At 34.1% G+C, this 16,902-nt stretch overlaps 1 protein-coding gene across 1 annotated transcript in view; it reads left to right on the plus strand.

Annotated features, from left to right (window-relative positions):
* MYO16 (myosin XVI) overlaps nt 1–16,902 on the plus strand; it is a 727,392-nt gene that overhangs the window by 307,918 nt on the left and 402,572 nt on the right. Inside the window, exons 11-13 of the mRNA XM_001375684.5 lie at nt 6,573–6,683; nt 13,036–13,101; nt 16,720–16,847. Of these exons, the coding sequence (XP_001375721.4) occupies nt 6,573–6,683; nt 13,036–13,101; nt 16,720–16,847 (305 nt within the window). The remainder of the gene's footprint in view (nt 1–6,572; nt 6,684–13,035; nt 13,102–16,719; nt 16,848–16,902) is intronic.

Here is a 16,902-nt window from a genome sequence, read left to right on the forward strand (position 1 = left end):
ACTCAGATCTAAGGGGTAGACAGAAAGAAGGTCCCAGGACCCATCCCCCCCAACCCAGAGTGCTGAGCCCAAGGCAGCAGCGGGAACCTCAGGGCTCTGAGGACTCACCTTGAAAGCAACCCGAGCCAGTCTCCGGAGTGCCCAACACAGACAGCAGGGAAGCATAGAGAGAAGGGGGAAGCCTGTGGCCTCCTGGCTGGGTTCTTCCCTCTGGGTCTCGGGGGAGGTCCCAGCTTCGGGGCACCAGCTGAGCCCAATCCCATCGGGAGCCCTCAGAGCTACTGAAAGGACAGAGGGCTCAGGGCTGGCAAAGGGGTTGCTCCAAAGAGCTTTCCTTGAAAGTAACTCGGCCAGTCTCTGGGCACTCAACACAGGCTGTGGAAGAGGAGGTGGCTGCTTTTTTTTTTCCCTTCCCTTTTTTGGCTCTGGGATCTTTCGGCCCACACCACCTGAACCTAATCTCATCAGGAGCCCTCAGAGTCCAGGCAAGCCACAACCCCTCCCCCCTTAGAGAGCTGGGTCTTCTGAAAAAACAGAAACCTAGAGGCGAAGTCAAGATGGCAGCCTAGAAGGAGCATAGACCTGGCAGCCTGGCTAGAGCTTTAGAGATCCTCCATATCTGCTCCAGCCGTCCAGGAAGTTTAAAACTCAGAATAAACCCATCCCAAATAAGCTGAACTCAATCCCATCAAAAGTCTCCAGAACACAGGGAAGCCCAGGCTCCCCATCCATCCTCACTGACTGCTGAACTTTAAGCCAATCAAAAGCCTCCAGAGGACAGGAAAGCTCAAACCCCCAACAACCCTCCCTCAGAGATTACACCAAGAGATCCTCTGTTAAAGCTCCAAGAGGGGAGACTGATAGAAGTCCCTAAAAAACAAAAAAATGAGAGGAACAAGAGCACAGACAAATACAGGGAGGAAAGAAGGGGTGAATTTGAACAAACAACAGAAACAGAAGAAAGAAACTACAATAGACAGCTACTACTCACCAAATGGAACAGAGGGGGAGAGATCAGCAAACGATAAACCAGAAATCCCAGCGAATTGGATACAGGCTGTGGAAGAACTCAAAACACAGCTAAGAGAGGCTGAAGACAATTGGGAAAAGAACTTAAAAATTAAGATAAGCCATCTGGAAACAGAGGCACTTGAACTAAAACAAGAAAATAGTGTCCTGAAAGCCAAAATCATCCAGCTGGAAAATGAGGCAAAGGAGATGAAAGATGAAGCAAAGGAGATGAAAGACGAGATAAAGAGGATGAAAGACAATCTTCAAAGAAACTCAGACCAGAAGGAAAAAGACGACCAAAAAGCCAAAGATGAAATCCAATCTTTAAGAACCCGAGTAAAACAACTAGAATCAAGTGACCTCACAAGGCAGCAGGACACTATAAGACAAAACAAAAAGAATGAAAAAATTGAGGAAAATGTGAAGCATCTCATTCACAAAACAGACGATTTAGAAAATCGTTCAAGAAGAGACAATTTAAGAATAATTGGACTACCAGAAGACCACGACAAAAGAAAAAGCCTGGACATAATACTAGAGGAAATTATCCAGGAAAACTGTCCCGAAATCCTAGAACAAGAGGGGAAAGTGGAGATTGAAAGAATCCACAGATCACCCCCTGTTTTTAATCCCCAACTGACAACACCAAGAAATGTTATAGCCAAATTCAAAAACAATCAGATAAAAGAACAGGTATTACAAGCTGCCAAAAAGAAACCATTCAGATACCATGGAAACATGGTGAGGATAACACAGGATCTTTCTGCATCCACACTGAAGGACCGAAAGGCATGGAATATGATATTCCGGAAAGCAAGGGAACTAGGGCTACAGCCAAGAATAAAATACCCATCAAAACTGACTATATTCTTACAGGGGAAAGTATGGTCATTTAACACAACAGAGGAATTCCAAGACAAAAAGACTTGTACAAAAATATTCATAGCTGCGCTCTTTGTGGTGGCCAAAAATTGGAAAATGAGGGGATGCCCATCAATTGGGGAATGGCTGAACAAATTGTGGTATATGTTGGTGATGGAATACTATTGTGCTCAAAGGAATAATAAAGTGGAGGATTTCCATGTGAACTGGAACAACCTCCAGGAAGTGATGCAGAGCGAGAGGAGCAGAACCAGGAGAACATTGTACACAGAGACAAACACACTGTGGTATCATCGAACGTAATGGACTTCTCCATTAGTGGTGGTGTAATGTCCCTGCACAATCTGCAGGGATCAAGGAGAAAAAAACACTATCCAAAAGCAGAGGACAAACTGAGGGAATAGAAACACCAAGGAAAAGCAACTGCCTGACTACAATGGCTGAGGGGACTTGACAGAGGAAAGACTCGGAGCGAACACTCTGATGCAAATACTAACAACATGGCAATGGGTTCAAGTCAAGAACACATATGATACCAGTGGAATCACACGTCGGCCACGGGGGGTGGGAGGGAGGAAAAGAAAATGATCTTTGTCTTTAATGAAAAATGCATGGAAATGATCAAATAAAATACTATAAAATTAAAAAAAAACAAAAATAAAATAAAATAAAAGTTATTGAAATAATTTGTCAATTATTCTGATTCCAACTTTCTTCCCTCCTTTGGGAGCTCATTTATGGCTTTTTTAATAATTTTTTTCTGAAATTATTTTGTTTATATACTCTATTTCTTTTTTGTTAATCTTAGACTTTTACATTTTTGTAGGTATTCATCCATCTTATTTAAGACTAAATCAATGGACTTCCCAGTCACAGGCATGTAATAATACAAGAAAAATACATTCATAATATCTCTGTTTTACATTTTTTTCCTAGGTAGAGTATAAATCCAATCTCTTGAGTGGTCATGGATTTCTTCAGAGAAACCATGGGGATATAATGCAATTAATATAGTTTCACCCACAAACAGAAGCATTTGTTGACTTCCACCATTATTAGGGAAACTCCTTTTTTAACAAAATAGTTTTGTCACAGTGGACTATACTTTTTACACAAATTTTAACATCTTTTTTCATGCTTCAATCAATATTAATATTTAGAGGGTTCCTGAACAACAGTGTCTATGTAGTTGCTTCTCTCCAAGGAGCCTTTTTTGATCTAAAAATAGGGATAGTATGTCTCATTGAAAGCTTTATTCTGGATTTTCTTTTACAGAGTCAGATATCTTTGGCTCAAGAAATAAATGCAGCACTCTCTTGTGGTCTCTCCAATTATGTCACTTGGGTGAATGCCTTAGATGTTTCTGTAATAAAGGAAAATATCCAAAAGAATTCTATTTCTTCTTTCATATTTTCATAAAGAATACTTTTATTCATAAGGAGATTTTATGTAGAGTAGAAATTAGATATATGGATTGCTTTTTGCTGTTGTCCACAAGTTTTTCTTCCTTAGATGAGATTGAGACAGAACCTTTTTTTGCATGTGGATGCAGTATTTTTTATTTTAAAACCTTTCCTTCTTCCAGATATATATGTATATGTGAATTATTGAATCAAAAAGCAAGTATTATTAATCACAGTAATAACTACCATTTATATAGAAGCTATGTGCCAGATACTATGCCAATTACTTCATGATATTTTCCTATTTGATCCCCACAACAGTACTGGGAGGTATATGCTAATATTTTCTCTATTTTATAGGTGAGAAAACAGAGACAAAAACAAGTTAAATAACTTAACTAAGGTCACAAAGTTAATAATTATCTGAGGTCACATTTGAACTCAGATCTGACTCCAGGCTCAGTGCTCTATCCTCTGTTACAATAGCTCCCCATTTTTAAACACTTAGCGAACCTGAATAACTTTAAAAGTGTGTTTCCTTCAGCACATATTTCTTCTATATGAATTTTATCAAGGCCAGTTGTTTTTCCTGAGAGCATGTTATGGTGCCATTTTCACTTGTAGATAATGGATCACTATAGAAGTGTTGGGAAATTTATCTCATTCATGTTATTTTTTTTCTCTGTTCAAATTTGCCTAGAAATACTCTTTGAGTGATATTATTTATTTGACTCCCATACTGTCTTCAAAACTTTCCGTGGTTTTTTTGATGTGATCCTATATTCTGACTTCCTTTGCAATATTTTCCAAATGAGATTGTGTTCTAAACCAATGTAAATTGTTGTCATGTCTTTCTATTTGGCAAAGAAAGTAAGTGTTTTTCACCTGAAATAGTTTCTGGGCTCTTTTATTCTTTTTTTTTTTCATTTCAACTATTTTACATTGTTTAAGTACTTCTAAGAAATTAAAATAGAGTCAAGTTCTGTACTTCTATCTATTTCTCATTTTTCAAATAAATATTTTGTTTAACTAGATCAGTTTGAACATTCCTCAATTACTCATCATCTCATCTTTGTCTTTATTTTTTATCATTTTTTGGTGTTGATTTTTATTTTCCCCTTCCTAATCTATTAGTGGTTTGGTTTTAAACAGTTAGCTTCTGAAATGATTCTCATTTCAATAAATGGCCATTGGCTATCCATTATGATATAGTCTCTTTCATTAGGGGAAAACTGAATAACTGAGGATCTTTCATTAGGTGCTGACCATATCTAGTGCTTTTCAACTCTTCTTGATTAAAGTATTTTAAAAATATAGTTTAATGTTTCTGAGTAATCTGCTCTTTTGGTGTCTTATTTTTTGTCTTGAAATTTACTTCCCAACATATTTTTTTCACATCTTCTATTTGCCTACCTTCATAATGAAGTTAATTATAATATAAGATATGAATTGTTTTTATCTGGAGCAATTAGTCAAATTCTTTATCAACTTTAAAACTCTTCATATACAACAGATACAAGTACATAATCTACAATTATCTCATGATCAAATTGTTTCTTATGCTCATTATAAACCCTGCAAGGTGAAAAGTCAAATATGCCAAGAAATTATTTTTCTTGTTGCCTTTGGATAAACAGTAAAATCAAATCTCTTAACACTGTGTTTCCTTGTGGGGAACAAATATGCTAAACTTAAACTTGCTGGCAACTTCTTTGTTTCTTCTGGTTTCATTGATAATGAGAACATCATGAAAGCTGTAGTTCAGTGCCCCATGCAGAGCAATGACTTGCCATTCATTGGACTAAGATTGTCCATTGTGCATATGTGGTTAAATTGGTACTTACATACGGTTGACCTAATTTTAAAAAAATAGAACCAAAATTTGCTGTCTTTAAATTCTTCTACAGTGATGGAAGAAGCAGAGGGTACTAAAAAGAAATACAGAGAATTTTGTATTTAAATCTGTTTCATGGATCATTATGGCCAAAGGATTCATCTCCTAGTGTCAATCTTCGGGTATTTTCTGGGGTTCTACTCTCTCCTTTACCATTGTTAGTCAATGCAAATTACATTGAAACTGTACAGTTTCAGTTAGGTGATACTATGGATAGAATGCTGTACCTGAAACCACAAGTCAGTACTAAATTACAAGACTCAACTTCCTGAATTTAACTATGGCCTCGGACTCTTACTAGCTATGTGACCCTTGACAAGTCACTTAACCCTGTTTACTTCAGTTTCCTCTTCTATAAAAAAGGATGGAGAAAGAAATTCCAGAGCACTCTAGTATCTTGGCCAAGGGAACCCCCCCCACACACACAAAAGGGGACCAGAGTCAGTCAAGACTGAAATGACTAAAACCACTATACATAGTTACCAAATGACATCTTTGTTAAAGTAAAAGCATCAATAAATCCAAATATTGTTATCATTTGTTGATAATTTGTGTTCTTTTTCTTTATGTGTCAATAAGAAATTAAAGATATTGAATTATTAAAGAAGTCATGTAGTATTTGTGGAGAAATGTACTTGGTTGTAGCAAAAGAGAATAATGAGATTTACATATTTCTGTCAACATTTTAGCAATGAAATTAAAGGCTTCTGACTCAGGGGAACAATTGAACCTGAATCTTTCTTTAGTAATAAGTTAGTGAAGTATTTGGAATGGTTTTCTGATGAATAGGACTCTCTTGAGTTTGTCCCGTGCGACCTGATGTAGTAGCCTAAAAGTAGATTTATCCTTGAATCTAAGAAAAGCACAAATAAACAAGAATATAAAGATCAAGGATTCAAAATCTAAATGTTTGCTAAATCCCATGCATTTATATTCAGAAACTGAATTCTATACAACTTCTTTCAATTCCAACTTTAGTGATGATAATGTTACAGAGATACTGACTTTCTGCTTTGGCCCTTTATTCCTCTTTTCCTTCCCCCAATCCCATGTCACTTGGAGTTAAAGCTGATTCTCTTTATACCACACAGAGAGAAAAGAAAGAATCCACTTTCTGAAATTATCTTTGTAGATTTTATGGTTGTAAATGATAATTCGATAACAAGCATACTTCATAGGGGACAGAAATTCTTTTATTAGGAGAAAACTTTAATTTTGCCTAATGGTGATTATGAACTTTTCCTTCAAATAGATATTTTTAGTTTTATGAAAGGATAGTGAAGTATTATTTTTTATGTGACATGCAATTAAAACTGGGATATAATATTGTGAAATGATTACATTAAAATGAAATTATATGTGTAAGTTTATTTTTTTTTCAGGTCAAGCTGATGCCACCAGCTCCCAATGATGACCTAGCAACACTGAGTGAACTAAATGATGGCAGTCTTCTTTATGAAATCCAGAAGCGCTTTGGCAACAATCAGATATATGTAAGTAGTTTTGAAATTTTTAGTTGTAGAGCTTTCATCTTGCTGGATATCTTGATCTCACCAATGTTGCAGAGACGAAAAGATTTCAAAAAGCAAAGCCTATTTTATACTGATATTCCAAAAAGACATACATAGCTGCTTGATTACATGGGTGAATAGGGACATGAATGGGGATGTAGACTCTAAATTAACATCCTAGCCCAAACATCAACAACATGGAAATAGGTTTTGATGAAGGACACATGTAATACCCAGTGGAATTGTGCACGTCCCCTACAGGAAGGGATGGGAGGAGGGAAAGGAAAGAATATGATTCTTGTAACCAAGAAAAAAAGTTCTAAATTGACTAAATAAATAAAAATTTCAAAAAAAAGTCATATATAACTGTATAATATGAATGACATTTGACATCTCTATGTCAGACCCCAGTGTGTCTACTCTTTGGTCCTGGCTGTAAAAGAGAGTTTCTGAAGAGATTGGGTTTAGTACAGACCCAAAGTTCAAAGTAGATACTCCTAGCCTGGAACCCCATGGTTTGATGTACATCATTTCAGACTTTGATAACATGCATTAGTTCTGTGGAAATGCTTCTTTTCACAACTTAAAACTCCCATATTCTACAAATAAATTATAAATATGTCCTCTTGACTACTTTAGCTTATGAAGTCTGGAAATTCAAACTAAGAAGATTTAGTTGAATATGAATGTGGTGTTCTGTATTTGCTTGGGTTGGAAATGTCCTCTAAATCATTATGAAATTCCATTTTGTTTGAGATTACAGTGCATACAGCAATTTATAAATAGACATGGTAACAGGAATCATGAAAAAAATTTTGATTAAAAATTACATGGAAGTTTTGATATGTTTTAAATCTTAAAATTTTCACAAATTACTTTTTTAAATATTTGATAATAATTCAGACATTTGGTAAGAAAATTCAGTTGAGAATGTGTGAATATATGTGTGAGAGTGAGTCTGTGTTTTTCAGGATGCTTATTAAACATAGAGTTATTTAGCCAAGAGCAGATAATTTCTTTAGTGACATTGCAGTCTGAACATTCCTTAAATTCCTTTTTATAACTTCATTATTTGCTTCCCAGTTTGCTAAGAACTTGATTAGATCATTTTCATGCAAATTCAAAGCATGCAAACCTCCTTTGGACTAATAAATTATTAGCTGCTGATTAGTTAAGGGAAATGCATTTTAGCAATCCAGTTTCTAAAATAAAATTTGTGCTGGTATAAATGTGTTTAAATGTAAATACATCAACCAAGTTGGATAGAATTTGAGGTAGTTGAGGCAAAAGTTTGATAAATCTATGTGAAACATCCCGAATTGGGATTTTGTTGAACTTATACCTGACAATCTTTACTTTATTTTGGGAACATGGTGAAAAATATAGCTTCTAAACTTGTATTTTATTGGCTAGTTTTATCATTCAGTCTAATTTTCTTTTTGTATTTCATACACCAACAAACATTTATTAAACATCTGCAATGTGCCCAGCACTATTCTTAAGACATAATAACTTATCTTCAGTATTCATTCATAGTAAAACTCTGGACAAAGTGAATTGGGAGCTGAATTGGAAATCCTTTCTAGCATTTCTGTCATCTTGATTTTCAATCCATAATGAATCATTCAAATTAGCTACAAAGCAGGATAATTCAACTGTTTTAAAGCATGGAATATCATTAGTTTCAAGTATAAGCAATAACAAGGAGAATATTAGACCTGATTAAGGAAAATATATTAATTATTTGTACTTTGTCATTAAATTTCAGTAAAAATATTTTCATTAGTTACTGTTTATGTATCACTTTTGATACAGGATAAACTTCCATTCTTTCTCTTTTCTTTTTCTAAGCCCTTACTTTCCATCTTAGAGTCAATATGATGTATTGATTCCAAGGTAGAAGAGCACAATGGAGGTTAAGTAACTTGCCCAGGGTGATAGAGGTAGGAAGTGTCTGAGGTAAGATTTGGACTGAGGAATTTTTCTTTCTAGGTCTAGTTTTCAATTTACTAACTGTCCTCCAAATCACAAAATTCTCCTTTTTTTTAACCTTTATCTTCTTCTTTAAATTCAATAGTATCAGTTCCAAGGCTGAAGTGCAGAAAGTTCTAGGCAATTGGAGTTAAGTGGCAAGTCTTTTATGTCCTGTAGATGTCTTTTTTTTGGAAAATTTTATTTAATTAGTTAATTTAGAATATTTTTCCATGATTACAAGAATCATTTTCTTTCCTTCCTCTCCTCCCAACCCCATTCTTTAGCCAACACTCAATTCCACTACATTTTACATGTGTCATTTATCAAGAGCTATTTCAATATTATTAGTATTTGCACTAGGGTAATCATATAGAGTCTACATCCCCAATCATATCCCCATCAATCCATGTGATCAAGCAGTTGTTTTTCTTCTGCATTTCTACTCCCACAGTTCTTTCTCTGGATGTGGAGAGCGTTTTTTCTCATAAGTCCCTCAGAATTGTTCTGGATCATTGCATTGCTGCTAGTAGAGAAGTCCATTACGTTCGATTGTAACACAGTGTATGTCTCTGTGTACATTGTTCTCCTGGTTCTGCTCCTCTCGCTCTGCATCACTTCCTGGAGATTGTTCCAGTTCACATGGAATTCCTGCAGATCATTATTCCTTTTAGCACAATAGTATTCCATCAGCAACAGATACCACAATTTATTCAGGCATTCTCCAATTGAAGGGCATCCCCTCATTTTCCAATTTTTTGACACCACAAAGAACTTGACTATGAATATTCTTGTACAAGTCTTTTTCCTTATTATCTCTTTGGGGTACAAACCCAGCAGTGGTAAGGCTGGATCAAAGGGCAGACAGTCTTTTAGTGCCCTTTGGCCATAGTTGCAAATTGCCTTCCAAAATAGACCACTTTGCAGAGAAATGATCATTGGTGGTACATAGAAGACTTACATTTGGAATATGTCTTTCTCTTGCTCTTTATGTCACCTGAAATTTTTATTCTTTTTTATAAACTGGCCCTCTATTTTTTGTAGCTCTTTAGTATTCTTAGGATAATATTGATTATTTAATATTATTTTGAAGCAAAATGAATCTTAAGATGATCCATTTATCAATAAGAGTTTTGTTTTGTTTTTATTTTAGCATAGATTATATTCCATACACCTTACTAAGTATCATAGAATCAAAGACTTAATTTTAAAAGAAGTATATTCAAATTAAATGCAAGTTAATTTTAGAAGGTTGTAGTAGCAATTGGAGAGGTAATCAGTAAAGGATAGCCAATGACATCTGAGCTGAGCTTTGAGGGAAAGTAGGACTATTAAAAATAGTTAATTTCACAAATGTCATCTGGATAACTCCTGTTCTGTTCTGAATCACTAATCACTGTCTATCTTCAGTGGCTTCCCAATATATACATGGTGATTAATCAATCAACAAATAATGTGCTAGATTAGTGGAATAACTCAATGTGTTTTTCATTCAACTGTATGTTGTAATCTGGGAAATAGGTATTTATGATTTTTCTTTGTTTTTTATTTTGATTTATGGATTTTTAAAGACAAATAGGCAGTTTATCTGTCAAGGGTCTATGGCTTTTGTTAAGGAGTCTTTGAAGTAGTTCACTGTTAGCCACAATTAACATCATGCTGTCTGCTAAAAAAGGAACATCAGCAGAAGATCACCATCATATGGAACCTATTTTCCATTTGAATTTGGTGCATCTCTTTGGGTGATTAGAAAGTCATTTCCATTTCACATCTTTCGTGGAACTTAATGAGAGTGAAAGAAACACTGACTTTGAGGTCAGTGAACCTGGGTTTAAATCTGTGTTTGAAAATTATTATCTAGGTGACATTGGGCAAGTCATTTAACTTCTCTATGCTTCATTTTCCGCATTTGTAAACTGAAGAGGTTGGGTTGTATGGCCTCAAAGGTACATTACAGGTCTAAATGGGTGATTCAATAATTCTATGATTTTAACATATTTGAGAAGGGTTATGTTAATGGTGATTACTGACTAAAGGTTTTCTCTCCTGGCTGCCCATCTTAAGTCAGCAAACAGTAGGATCTTAGATTATCCCTGCTTTTAGATCAGCAAGCATATAACTGTGGAGATGTAGCCTGCCTTAGAATATCATTTGTGCAAGTCTTTCTCCTTTCCTCACCTTCCTGCTGGATGGTATATGAAGAACTAATGTAAATATCTTGTTTGAAAAAAATAGGAGAAAGTATAAAATATCCATATTGTATAGGAATGAAACTTTTGAGTATCTCATACATTTTTGGCCTTTTATCATTTCTTGACCCTAAAATACATTTTATATAGTTATCATTCCCCTCTGTGCCAACCTTTGAAGTGAAATCACTTGACTATAAAAACCATACTGGCTGAATATGAAGTGTCTCATTATGTATCTGATTCTTCTTCAGCTTTTCATTCAAATTCTTCATCTTCTCCAACACGAGTTGTTGCTACATTAGTTGAACTTGCCTTCATCAAAGACTAATTTACTGCTGTCATAGTTTTCAAGAAACTCTGGCCATTGCCACAAGAAAATAAAGTATTGAGGTCTTGGTCCTGATTTCAAAATATTCCCATAGTCTAACATAAAAAGATCATTTACAGTTGTCTTATTGCTTCAGGGATTATTGAAGGTTTCAGAGAGATGAAGATAAATGAACAGGTTCTTGATGTTCCTAAGTAGTCATTGCTACAAAGCAAAATCTATCCAATCTTTTTGATTTGGAAACCCTGAAATGTAGCAGTTGGTGCCATCTAATTACATTGTCTGCTTTTCTATCAGAAGTAGAAGATCCTCTATGTCATGTGTGTATACATAAAGATCTCTAGGAAAAGAGAGAATCCAGTGCACTTTCCATCATACTGCATTACCACTCCTGTTTTTAATTGAGGAATTACCAAAAAGGCAGGAGATACTGAAGATGATGAAAGATATCTTGATCTTATATAATTTTCTTCCCATCATGGCATTCTTTTGTATTAGGCATATGTAAGAAATGATTTCTCTGTCCTTTGGAGTGTCTAACAATATCCAAAGTACATATAGCTAGTAAATGCCTGAACAAAAACTAGAATCTAAGTGTTCTGATCTTTAATTCCATTTCTCTTTTCACACCAGCATGTTGCCTAAACATATAGAGGCTGTTCAGTTGCAGTGTTAAACTAGGGCTTTTTTACATATGAAACAAATTTAATAAACACTATTTACTACATTATAAACCATTAGTAGAGAATCGTGACTTGGAATCTGAAATAGTATTCCTACAAACCTCGACCAGGAAAATTGTATTTATTCTTAACAGAGTGAGCAGCCATATTATAGATTGAGATAATAATAGTTAGAGGAGGAAATTATTAAGGAAGGAGCAGAAACAGAATAAAGGCCATCTGCTCTCAGTTGAAAAACTGACACTAATCCTAGTTATAATCCCCCCAAAGTGTTGATTATTCTCCTTAAACTTAACTATTCCAAATTCAAGTAAATTTTCAATTAACAAATGTATTTAGATTTCTTATCATGGGCTAGGGTAGGTATTAGAGTCAGAGAAAAATGAAGCCTAGAGTTTAAATTCTACAGAGGAAACAATGTACACACAAACATATACTAAATACGTATAGATTAAAGGCAGAGTAATTCTGGTGTTCAAGACGGGATAATACAACTGGGCTAATTGGGAAAAGCTTAGCATAATTATTGTCTTAGAAGGAAATTAGGAAGGAGATGCAGTATGGAGACTAGTGAGAGCAAAGATATAGATGGGAAGATAGAAAGTGTTTGGGATATAGTACAGAGGAAAATACATTAGCTCTAGAATCAGAGGACCTGGATTCAAGTCTACCTCTCATACTTCCTACTTATTTGACTTTGGGCAAGTCAATTTTCTTCCTTGGGCCTCTGAAATGAAAGGGTATGATTAACTAAGCTATTTCTATATCTGTGATCTTATGAATGTTTTTAGGAGTAACAGCAAAAGGGTAAGTTTGCCTGAAATATATAGAAAGTAATATAATATGACTAGAACAAAAAATTGCAATCATATTGTGAAAGGTTTTAAATGCCAGATAGAAGTTTTATTCTATTCTAGAGGCAATGGAGAGTCATTGACACCCTTTGACCAGGGGACTCACAAGGTCATATCAATGCTTTAGAAATGTCATTTTAATGATGAAAGAATGATGACTGCCTAAATCATTTATAAATAGTTATGTTGTGAATTTTCAGTTAGTCTCTTAATTGCTCTTTATTATTTCTAAAAATCAAATCATTATTCTCTCTAAAGTACCTACTTATTCATGATATTTAAAGCTTTTTTCCTCCTCTCTAACAGACTTATATTGGGGACATACTTCTGCTTGTTAATCCATTCAAAGAGCTTCCAATTTATTCCAATATGGTGAGTATTTACTTCATACTCAGGATTATTAATATGAATTCACTCCCACTAAAGCACCTACATTGTTATTATATAAGTAAGTAAAAAGAAGTCACATTTATCAGAGATATCACTTAGGGAATTTTCATTCATGAAATCATTTGTGAATAAATGGAAAAATTAGTAAACATTTTCTATGTGCTAAACACTGTTCTAAGCATATACCTACAAATATAGACATGCAAAAATGACCTTAAAAAGCTTAAATTCTTAACTGAATATTTTTCTTCTTGAAATATTCAGTACTTTTAACCTTGCATTATTCCTTTGCTGGAGTTGGACCACAAGAAAGTTTCAGTCTCCATCAGGGGCAATCAATATTTTACCAGCCTGGTTTCTTGACAAAAGCAGCTTCTGAGAGTACAAGAAAAACCCCAGGTGAATTTCAGCCACCTTTCTTTCAAATGCAGGTCAGCCACGTACCTTGGTTACTTGTCCTAGTTTTTGCAACTTAGTTTTCTTTAATTCTCTGGCTCTGAGCTGTGGAATTGAGAGAGGTAGATGTAAATGTTTTGATAGTGTTTCTGCCATCTTGAAATTTCCCAACATAGGGGCCACCAAAAGCAGAAAGAAGTAGACCCTACCTTCCCCTCTATATCATACCCTTCTCTTTATGTAGCTAGGTAGAATTCATGTTTTCTGTTTTTAGAAACAGGACTCTGGTACAGAGATGGTGTGTAACTGCTGGGCTTCTGCAGCACAAGGGAAATACTTGAGTGAATATCAAAGCCTAATGAGTGCTTTTGGAATTGGCATAATCCAATGCTAATATAATAGGCTGCCACTTTGTTGAACTTTTGTTCCTAAGGATTCCTATGTAATTGTTCTCTCTCCCTTACATATTTCAACCTTTTATTTTTTGAGAGGAATGATTAGGAAAATAAACCTAGATTTCATCTTATTGATCACACAACCCAGAAACCCCAAGGAACTTAGATGCTATTTGGAGAAACAACAACAAAGTAGAGAGGTGAGAGAAGTAGGACAACCAACAGAGTAAATATTATATAAAAGTTCACTATTGGTTGAGAAAGTTTCAAAAAGGTGAGTATGGTTATTGATGTCAAATGTACTAAAAAGTAATGAAAAAGAAAGGATATTTGACATGATAATGTCTACACAGGATCAGTAACAAGCTATCTCTTATCTTTTCCTCTTAGTTTGACACATAATATGCACACAATTTATCCTTGACCGAAAATAAGGAATTGTTTTATGGATATTTTTGAGGTATTAGTGTAGTCTTCTATATCTGTCAGATAAATGGAGGAAAGACACACTAATATTCATTTATAAAGCATGGAATGTTAAATGTTTCTTTTCCTCTATGAGAAGGTAAACTTCTTAAGAGCAAAGACTGTGGGGAGGAGTTGTCTTTCTTTTGTCCACTGGAAATTAGCACAATTTCTGACAAAAAGCTCTGAATAAACACATAGGTTGATAAATTAAGATATATTTTAAAAACTCAAAACAAGTGAAGTAATGTTTTCCTCCTGCAATATTCTATTAGACATGAGATGATTGCTTGTAATTCTCTCAATGTTCTCTCACTCTCATTGTGTCTATTCTGTATTATTTCCTCCTTTTTCTTTGCTTAGAATATATTGTTATCATAGAAGGATATAAATATAAATTCTAGTATACCTAGGAAGCATAATTTTCAAAAAGACATTTTTAAAATAAATCTTTAGTGAGTAATTCCCTTATTTTGAGCTAACTTCCATTATATATTCTATTTAATATTTTCACATTATAATCAAACAAAAGTAAGGATACCTACCCAATTATGAGCTGAATGATTTCTCAGAATTTTGCAGGATAGGGCCTGCCTAAGTAAGCTCACATAAAAAGAAAAAAAATTAGTTCAGTTTTCTTAAACAATAAAATTACTTTTACCAAGTTATTTAAATTTTTAAACATTAATAAAATAATGAAAACCTTAAAAATGCTTTCATTGACTTTATTGAGGAATTTTTCACTGTTCTAATTCTATACATATGTTTTTAAAATATCAGTGTTTTTTAATCTCCTTTATGAATTTCTCTGAAATAAGCCAATTTGCATTTGTTGAATTTCTGAGGATTCTTCCACATTTGGCATTGAACATATTGCTTTCTTTATGATAATATGGGTGTATCGTGGCATATCTGAAACAGATAGTATCCTTTTAATTGTTCATTATATCCCAAATTCTTATGACTCTATTGCCTTCAAGTAGGCATAACTAGGAAGATATTTATGGGAAAATCAGGAAAATATCTTAAAAGGGCTTTCTTTATTATTCTGCCAACTAAACTATCTATTCTTTTGAAAAATATTTGCCTAAAGAGCATATTTTCTCAAGAATGGGCTGAATAAGAAAGAAAAGTTATTGTATTGCTTTGTAGGCAGATACATACTGTTGGGGCCCTCTTGTGTTCAGAATTATATTTCACATGTATTGAAGTACGCAACATTATCTGAATTCATTCAGGAGCTTAAAATTTTTTTAAGAGTAGCAAGTGATTTTTAAGTAAAAATACAAAAGTAAAATAAAGTCTATTATACTGAAATTGATATGAAATTCTATTCTATGAGTTATGAAAGTTAGCAATGGATAAATTCATGTTATAATTAGTTCTATGTCTCACATTCCATATAAGAAATCTCATTGAACTCATCTTATAGAAACTGAATATCACTGACTGATACCAGATTTTAAGTAATTAACTGTCCTTCAAACTATTTCATATAATTATGTATTTTCCTTTCACAAATAGAAATTGCATGATCTGGTTAAAAAGGCAGAAGAAGATAATTAAAATATGTGAATGAACTAAGAAGAATCAACCATAATCTTAAATTTTCCCATTATATATCTAGTGCATAATAACTACTAAAAGCACATTTGCAAGTTCTTTGGTTAAGAAAAATCATAGAATTATTCATATTTATAATCATATTACAACTTAATATTTAATTATTCATCTATGCATATTCATATACATGCTCATTAAGAAGTTTAAGATTGAGTGCTATATTTTTTCATTATGATTGCTTAACATATTCCAATGATATCCCTCTATTTGCAAATGTAATAGTTATAAAATTACAACTGAAGAATGATATAATATGAAAGGCATGGATGGCTTAAACAATAGAGGATCACCCTTGGAGATGGGAAGAAATTGATTCAAGAATTGCCCCTTAACACCTGCTAATTCTGTGACTCAAAGCAAGTGACCTTTATTAGAGGTTTTACAAATGTATTCCACATAGAAACACTATCTCTACTTTGGATAATGTTTATTTTTTAAGCACACATTGAGTATAAAATGTGTCATGTTCTTCAAGAGAGGCAGAGTAGAAAAAATAGAAAGCTAACCTTGGAGTTGGGAAGATCTGATTCAAGTCCTGCTTCTGACTCAAAATGTTGTGTGACTCTGAGCCAATCACTTAAGAATACAGGAAGGTAAGATTTGTGCTGGGAGGAGTTTGCTCATTCAGGATCTTGCAATGTCATCAACATTTCAAGAAATTGCAATCCTCATCTATTCTATATACATATAAGTAAAGAGTTTAAATGCCGCACTTTTTCAGGTCATGCAGCTTTACTTGAGCAATACTGGAAGACTATGTTCCTCTTTGCCCCCACATATTTTTTCCTGTGCTGAGAGAGCTTATCACATGCTTTTCCAAGAACAGAGACCTCAATGCTTCATCCTCAGGTAGAGTTCTTTTTATCATTGAGTAATAAATACATTGTCTGATATACTTTTTTTC

The sequence above is a fragment of the Monodelphis domestica genome, chromosome 8 (genome assembly GCF_027887165.1).
Source record: "Monodelphis domestica isolate mMonDom1 chromosome 8, mMonDom1.pri, whole genome shotgun sequence".
Taxonomy (NCBI): domain Eukaryota; kingdom Metazoa; phylum Chordata; class Mammalia; order Didelphimorphia; family Didelphidae; genus Monodelphis; species Monodelphis domestica.